This window comes from Sminthopsis crassicaudata, chromosome 2 (assembly GCF_048593235.1).
Source record: "Sminthopsis crassicaudata isolate SCR6 chromosome 2, ASM4859323v1, whole genome shotgun sequence".
Taxonomy (NCBI): Eukaryota; Metazoa; Chordata; class Mammalia; order Dasyuromorphia; family Dasyuridae; genus Sminthopsis; species Sminthopsis crassicaudata.
This window is the reverse complement of record NC_133618.1, coordinates 508,984,622-508,993,178: the sequence shown is the minus strand read 5'-3', so window position 1 is coordinate 508,993,178 and position 8,557 is coordinate 508,984,622. Positions and strand designations below refer to the sequence as shown.

The 8,557-nt window shown below is 51.8% G+C and overlaps 1 protein-coding gene across 1 annotated transcript in view; it reads left to right on the top strand.

Moving 5' to 3' along the window:
• Nucleotides 1–233: 233 nt before the first annotated feature.
• Nucleotides 234–8,557, top strand: part of GPSM1 (G protein signaling modulator 1) — a 131,978-nt gene continuing 123,654 nt past the window's right edge. Inside the window, exon 1 of the mRNA XM_074294103.1 lies at nucleotides 234–757. Within this exon, the coding sequence (XP_074150204.1) occupies nucleotides 699–757 (59 nt within the window). The 5' untranslated portion in view covers nucleotides 234–698. The remainder of the gene's footprint in view (nucleotides 758–8,557) is intronic.

Here is an 8,557-nt window from a genome sequence, read left to right as displayed (position 1 = left end):
GAAGGGGCCTCGCTCTCGGGGGAGTCCGTGCCCGGCTTCGGTGTCTGTGACCGAGGGCAGATTGCTCCCGCCCCCCGAGACTTAGTTTCCTCATCTGTAACGGGAGGATAGAACACACTTGCCCTCTCTCCCAGGCTGTACAAATAGGGATCATTGCTATGGCCACGTCTGGGGCAGACCCCCACAACTCGCTTCTTTTCACAGCCCCTGCCAAGTTCTCGGTCCCCCAGAAGTGGTTTCCGTTTTAGTCTCTGCTCAGAAAAGGTTCCGAGGAATCCCTCCCTCCGTCCCCTCGCCCTCCGCCCCCGGGAGAACAGTGCCCACGGGCCCTCCGGGGGTCCGGCGGTGGAAGCGCCCCAGAGCGGCCCACACGGAGCGGAGCTTCGGGGCGGCCAAGGCGGGTCAGCGAGGAGCGCAGCCGGCTCCGTCCCCCTTCCCCAGTGCAGAGAGTGACATCACGGGCGGGGGGCGGGGGGCGGGAGGGCGAGGGAGGGGCCCGCCCCACACTTTATTCGCCTATACATCACTTCCTAGCCGCTGCTGCCGCCGCTCTCTCGCTGTCTGCCGGCCGCGGGAGCTGCCCGGGAGCAGCCCCGGCGCTTCCCCCCGGATTGCCTCCGGGACCCGGCCGCCTTTTCATGCCGCCGCCGCCGCTCGGGAGCCCGAGCCCCGGAGGGACCGGCTCTTCTCGGTGATCCATGGCTTGCCTGACCAGTGATGAGGTCCAGAATTCGGCCACCAAGAGGCTCTATTCCAGGTAAGAAGCCCGCTCCCCGCCGCCCGCCTGCTTCCCCGCCCCCCCACCCACGAGCACTCAGGCCCACCGCAGCTGGGCCAGGACCCCGGGCGCCCCTCCTCCAGCCCCGGCCGCCCAACTTTCCCCTCACCGGCGAGGCTCGGCGGCGCCCGATCCAGCCCGCGCTCCCGGCCGCCCCCCGCCGTGCCCCCCCCCCCAGTGCCGTGCCCCCACTTTCCCCCTCGGAAGAGAGGCTCGGGATCCGGGGGGCGGGAGACAAAGCCCAGCCTGGCTGGGGCGGCCTGAGCCTCCGCGCTTGTGCCGGGCGGGTCTGCCTGGGGACCACCACGGGCTCCCCTCAGCCAGCTCCCGCGGGGGGCCGGCGCGCCCACTCCGAGTCCAGTGCGGAGGAGCCCCCCCGGCGGGGGTCGTGGATGAGCTGGGGGCAGTGTCCCCCGGACTTCACCCCGCTGCTCTCGCTCCTACACCTGCCTGGGGAAACCCTCCGGGCGGCCGAGGCAGAGCGTCCCCCGCCTTCCGTCTGCGCTGGAGCATGGGGGCGCGAGAGGGCGGTGGCGGGTTGAGTCGGGGTCGTCACTGCTGGAGCGGCCTAGGACCCCCGCCCTGCGGCTCGGCCCCGAGGCCCGCTATCCAAGGCCCGGCTCCAGGCAGCCCTCACCTCCGGCCGGGGCAGGTGGCTCTGTCTCCCCGGGGCGCGGGACCGGGCTCCCAGAGCAGGCTGGAGGGCTTTTGACGGCCGCGGGCTCTGGGGTCCCTGGGAACGTTCGGGGGAGAGACAAGTGTTCCGGACCAGCCGGTCAGGGCAGCCACAGGGCCCCACAGTCCCGCAGCCCACCGGACTCCCCGGGCTTGTGAGGGCCTCCTCCCCCCCGGGCCGCTGTGGTGGGCCCGCCAGGTGGAGGGGGGCGCCCCCGCGGCGTTACCGAGGCAGATAGAAAGTGTAGAACGGAACAGGGCCGGTCCGCGGGTGACTGGGAAACAGCTGTCCGAGGTGCACTCGTGTGTGTGTGTGTGTGTGTGTGTGTGTGTGTGTGTGTGTGTGTGTGTGTGCTCGCGCGCGCGCCCATCACCAGCTCTCCCTCCCCCAGCGGTCACGGCGAGATGTCCGCACACACCGGTCCGCCTCACGCGTCCTGCGGGCACACAAAGCCCCTGTCATTCCTCCCAACCCCCAACCGCAGCTTCTTTAGTTAAAAAAAAACCCACGGAAAGTTAATTTTAAGATTACCCAGCCATGGGTCAGAATTGGGCCAAAAGAGGTGGCCGTGGTGGTTGACTGGCCAGGACAGAGCGGGGGAGGGTCCCCAGGGTCACAGACAGAGCTCAGGCCCTGTCGGAGAATCCGTCAGCTAGTGCAAAAAGTCTAAAGATGCCTAAAGTCTAAGACAACTTAAAAGTTTACAGCTGGGAGGGACTTGAGTCATCTAGCTTCGGAGGCCTCAAGTTCTGGGTTCTGAACCAGATATCGTTCATATATTATTAAAATGTGATAAAATGATATATAATTTAAAGTATAATTCTGAAATGTTTAGCAGAATAAAAACACAGGGTAGATGATGTCGGTTGTTTTCTAAGTCATGTGCGAGATCCACTTGTAGCCGCCTCGAGACCCGGTTCTGCCGCTGGGGCCCACTGGTGCCGACAAGGGACCCCACGGCTGTGGCCGGCTGCACCCTCTGACGCAGTGGGCGAGGGAGGCACCCTCCCAACCCTGCCGTTCACCACTGGAAGACGACAGGCACGACGCCCCCACTTTGTGGGCCTGTTTCCCTTCTGTGAAAATGATCTGCCATTCTCAACCTGGGTCTTTGAACTTGCTTTAAAAAGTAGTTTAATGACTATATTTCAACACAGTAGTTTCCTTTGTACTCCCGTGAATTTTATCTCATAGGATGCATATATTGTATGTGTGTTTCACCAGGCTGCCAATGGGATCTGAGATATGAAAGAAGGTTACAACCCTCTTCCTAAATGATCCTGTGACACCCAAGTTTCTCGGGGTCCGAGGACTGACTCCCGATTGCGACTATGGGTCACTGTGGAGACGGTCCCGCCAGCAATAAAAACGGGAGTTAGGGGAACGTAGGACTTAGGGTAATTATGGAAAGATGACATGTTCCTTTTTCCGGAGAGGACCACCGACTCACAGCTGGGGGTCCCACTTATGAACAGAGGCTGCGGTAAGCCCTCCCGAGTCTGAGTGTTTCTGGCAGCGCTTGGGCTCGCGAGTGCAAAGTGCGCGTGTGGTGTGTTCAGAACCAAGGCTGCAGCCAAGCCGCAGGATGCCACGGGCAAGCGCCGCCAGAAACACCGCATTCAGCACGGTCTCAGAAACTTTGTACTCTTGCCACACTTTTTGTGACCCGCCCCCCGGTAAGAAGCTCTGTCTTAGAAAACTGGCCCTCCAGGGAGAGGTGCAGTCTGGAATATCGGCGCGGCCCAACTGGAAGCCCGTTCCCGGTCAGCTTAGCGCACAAGATGAGAATGAGGTCAGCTGAAGGGAGATGTTCTGACCAGAAGAGAGAGGCGAGCAAAAAGCACTGCCGGACCCTGAGAAAAGCTGAACTCGAGCCAGAGACCCAGGTTATTTAGACTTCCGGTTCCCTGTGATATGACCTGGGCACTTAATTTTCTGAGGTTTTTGTTGCTTTATAAAACAAGGGTAACATCTGTCCTACTCAGGATACAATTGTGTGCGACAGTCACGGTAGTTTGACAAGGGAAAAGAAATGCTATAAAAATAGTATTTTTACAAAATCCAGACAAATCTGGATTTATGTGCTTGTATGCATCCACACGCATGGGCATGAGGTGTGTCTGTATTTCGATTTTTCCAGGTTTCTCCGATTACGTGCATACTCACCTATGTTTGCATGTATCTTCCTATCTCTCTCTCGGGGGAGCGAGGTGGCACAATAAATAGAGCATCAGACTGTTTCCTCTGGTAGAAAGACCCGAGTTCAAAAACAGCCTTAGACACCTACCAGCTACTCAAACACATCTGTAAACCCAACTGGAAGAGAAAATGGCAAAGCGCTCTGGTGCCTTTGACAGGAAAGCTCTAAATGGCAGTCTCAGCCTGAACGCCGTTCATTACTAGGCTCCCCGAGTCATCCCTAACCTCATACGGCTTTGCCCTTTATTTTCTATCGCTTTGAAATACTGTATTTGTCACCATGCAGTGCTAGAGCTGTGTCTGTGAGCAAGTCTCCCTACTTCATGGTAAATCCCTTAATTTTATAGAATGTAAACTCCTCCAGGGCAGGGATAGTTGTATTTTTGTATCTCTAGTATTTAATGTAGCGCCTGGAGCACAGTAGGTGCTTCATAAATGCTTGTTGAGTGATTGAAATTATACTTGTATTTCCTTTCCAGGGTATCGAATGTCATCTTTTGTTTTATAGAACAAACTGGTACATCTCCAAAATGCTACCTAATGAGGCCAATTTTTGTCCCGAATATAAAATTAGTTTTCCATTATGAGATTAGGAACTGTTATTTCGGTGGAAAGATAGGGGGAAAATCTAGCCCTTAAGTTAGCTTATAAAAGCACACAGCAAGTATTTTCAGATCCCATTGGGGGAGGCCAGGGAATGATAATTTTCTGATTAAATAATTAATCTGAATACTCCAAACAAAACACAAGCTATGAATGCAGACACACCGAGGTGATTTTCTGGTGGGGTAATGAATGGCCAAGCGTTGTGGGGGAGAAGCCACGGGAACAGTTGAATGAATGGAATTTTCTTGACTTCCCAAGCCCCCTCCCTAGTAGGAAGAGCTCTCTTGTAACTTAGATCCCTTCCCAAACACTTGGCAAGCCTGTGGAGGACCGCTGAGAAGAGTAGCTGTAGCTGAAGCTCAGCCATGAGTCTCAGATCATCAGGAAATGAGCCAGTGGGGGGAACCCATTTACTGCACCGTGTGGCTGAGCAATCCTGAGACATGTGGCTAACAAGCATGTCCTCACACAGGCCCTTAGGTCCAGTTCATTCAAGCTCTAGCCCAAGCCATCTAGAAAGCAGGGGGGATATTTCAAGCAAACAAGAGAGTGAGTGCTCAGAGAGATCTGGAGAAATGCCCAGAAGCCATTCTTCCCATCTCAGATTGCCCTTGTTTCTCCTTCGGAAACACTAAGAGAAAAGCTGACATAAGTCTATAATCTGGGACCCCAAGTCACCCATGTGGGGGTCTGACCAAGACCAGAAGGTGAGACACTTTCAGTTTTAGAGGTGGAAAAGAACACAGAAGGGCGGTGAAACACACAGTCATTTCTAAAGGAGCCCAGAGCCTTACTCTTTAGATTCCTGGACAACCATGACCCAGAATCCTCCCCTGCTCCCATGTCCCCTGCAGGAATTCATCATTAAAGCAAGACCTTACAGATTTATACGACTAAGTGCATCTAGATCATCATGAAGGTCCCAGATGACATACCAAGCATGCTCTCTGCCAGGCTCTCTGCTCATGGGCCATCGAGGTTCTCTCTTCCTTGGCAAGAAGCCAAAGGGGAGGAAGCAAATTGAGATTCAGAAAAGGACTTTTTTCCTTCTCCCTATAGACAGTGGTCTTTGTACATTAACTGTGACGCTTCTGGTTAGGGCTTTTTTGAGCAGAAAGACTGACAGCTTAGGCTTCCTTAGGTTAAAGGATATGTCCTAAAAACGAGTCAGCCCTAGTATATGTCTGCCTCTAGCACAAGTCCTCCTCCTCTCAGCCACTTGTCCCCTAAACTATTTGCTTGTGTTATTGCCCTGAATTTGTAGTTATGCCAGCGGGAGAGGGTGGTCACTGATTTCAGTGGAAGAGTAACTCAGATAGTAGTTTAGTTTAATAGAGTGGGTGGAACAAGTGTGTAAAAGCTGGTAAAGAGACTAAGAAAACGGCACTTCTTTTTAGCCCCAAAGTGGAGAGGGCATGAATGATCTTTGATGGTCAGGGTTAGGTGGTGATTGTTGGTAGGTAATTAAACAGTAAACAGAAAGAGTGGTGGAGCTGCAGGTTGAAGATAATGGAGATTAAATTTCAGAGTCCAGTGACTGAATAATGGTCCAGGTACAGCCCAGACTGAACTAAAAAGTCTGGAAGGAAAAGACAGGAAATGAACAAATGGCTATGTCTCTGTCTCTTTTTCTGTTTCACTCTGTCTCTCTCTGTCTCTCTCTGTCTCTGTCTCTCTCTGTCTCTCTCTGTCTCTCTCTCTCTCTCTCTCTCTCTCTGTCTCTCTCTCCCCCTCTTCCTCTCTTTCTCTCCCTCTCTCTTTCTCTCTCTTCCTCCCTCCCTCCCTCTTCCCCCAACATCCTTCTCCAGGGAATTAGGAAAAAGAGAAGCTATTCAATAATAATTTTTATTAAATCATAAATTGGCAGGCAGATGATCAGGAAGGTTGGTTTACAGTATATTTCTGCCTTTCTGCAGGATTGTTTGTACCCTTCAGCAGCCAATAGAACAGTTGATAGTTGCCAGTGATATGCCAGCCTGATGTGCAGCCAGATGGAAACTGGATTGATCTCCTGAGATGTTAATTTAGGGGCTTCTGGGGGGCTTCTAAGAGGTATGTAAGTTATAAAGTAGAGTCTTGACTTCCCTTCAAAGAGATAGAAGCAGGGCATAAAAAAACAAGCATAGGAAATTGTTGATTTATCCCTCTTCCCCATACCCCCCAAACCCTATGGAAGTAATTGGTCCACAGGCAGGTGCTAGCACCTGTCCTTACCAGATCGATAATGTTTCCCACGTTGCCGTTTAGTGGCCTGTGAGGATAAGATGGCAAAGCAGGCCAGCAGGCCTGGGGGTGAGGCTCTAACTGGGCAGCAGTGGTCGTGTCAGTGGGGGAGATAACAGATTAGCAGGAAGCTGGGTGCCAGACTGAAGGGCCCAGGGGTTAAGTGAGGGAGCAAAGAGGGGGCCTGGGTGTCAGAAATGGAGTCCAGCTTTGTCTCTGAGGGTGTAATCACAAAAGCAGGACTTAAGTTGGCAGAGCAGGAAGTGGTTAACTCCACCCCACCCCGAAGAGTTTGGGGGAGGGATTCCCAACTTGAGCAGGGGCACTGGGAGTAGAACTGAGGTCTGACTGCTCGGGCTTCCTGCCAGGCTGGGGACCGCTGAAGGGCCAGTCTGTGGAAGGGAGAGACAGCGAGCCCCGGCTCACTTAGGGGGCTGCCTGAGTACACACACGTAGCAGGAGTGAGATCTCCTGCCCTTCTGAAGGCCCCAGCACAAGAGCAGGACCCAGGGTCAGGATGGTCAGTGGCTGGGGGCATACTCCCCTCACCTTCATGCTCGGTAGAATTTATGGATGTAGATATGAGGGAGGCTGGGAGAGTGGGGGTAACAACATCTCACCACCTGATAAATTTAGGGGTGGATCACCAGGGATGTGAGCAGACAGGAGTTAGTGCCCTTTCCTTTCAGGTCATCTAGGGCACTTGGGTTTGACTTTTCCATAAGCCTAGAATGCCATGGTTGGATGGCCAAGATTATGGCTGTTGCACTGATGGAGCTGGAACTAGTCACTTAGCTGCAGGGCAAAATGTTAAGCTTTGAGGCCCTGGCAAGTACCCCTTTCCCAGTCATTATGTTACTCATTATGTTGAAATTATATTAGTTATTATTTATTTCATTGTTAATTGTTAATTTATAGACTTTAGTTCTATTATTTATAATTTTATAAAATGTGTTCTACATATTTGTATTATTTTTACATATTTATTTTATTGTACTAATATTTGTCATATTTATAACATTCATTGAATGTATTAATTATATATTGAAAGGACAGATTCAATCATCAGAGTCCAAGGAGAAAAGGTCAGCCTTCTTCTGAAGGGCACAGTCACAAAATCAGGATTGGTAAGAAGGTAAATTGTCTGTCACACAACCTTCAGGGCCTCTGCAGGTACTAGAGAAAGTTCCTTCCTACCGGTATTATTTAAGAAACAAATCATCAGTGGGCATGGGTGGTTGGTACAACTGGAATTTCTTGTACTTCAGTTCTGAGCTACAATGGGCTAAAATGCTTGGGTGCTACATTGAATTCTGCACCATTGGGGTGAAAGAATGGATTGGGAGAGGGAGAGGAAAGAAAGAAGCAGAGGAGAGACACTGGTAGATCCAGATATAAAAGTTTTTCCTGAGTATCAATCCCTGCTTAAGTGGTCATAAGCACTGAGATTTAGTTCTTTTAGGGGTTCTGCTGGGACGATGTGATAACAGTGACTGACTGGCAGAGGCTTGGCAGAAGTACTATATCTGACAATATATGCAATATCCCACAAACATACTTCCAACTTCTCAATGAAGAAAAAAAGGAGCACTTTCCCAAGTTTTTTCCTATGTTCTGGTTCTCTGTGGAGAAGGAGAGGACAGAAGCACGAGGAATTACTTTTCCACATCTTGTTTTCCTTGGCTGGGATAATTTTTCCACTTTTGAATGGCATTTATTGCTTCACACCCTCTCCTATCTCTCCTCCTTCGTCCCTTATTGAAACCCCGGAGACCTGGGTGGGCAGATCCTAGCCCTCCCTCCCCCTGAAGAGATCAGTCAGGAAGGCTTCGTGGAGACCACAGCAGCTGCTGGTTTTACCACAGTGGGCCTAGAGAAAAGAAGGTGATATATTTAGCCCTGGCAACGGCTATGGGCAAACTATGGGAGGTCTGGGTCCTGGAATCAGATGTGGAGCTTAGAAGGAGCCCTACAAGTCACTTAGTTCAAACCCTATATTTTATGGGTTAGAAATCTTAGATTGAGAGAAGGGAAATGACTGGATTTTAGTCATGCAGGTAGTAAAGTTTAGATCT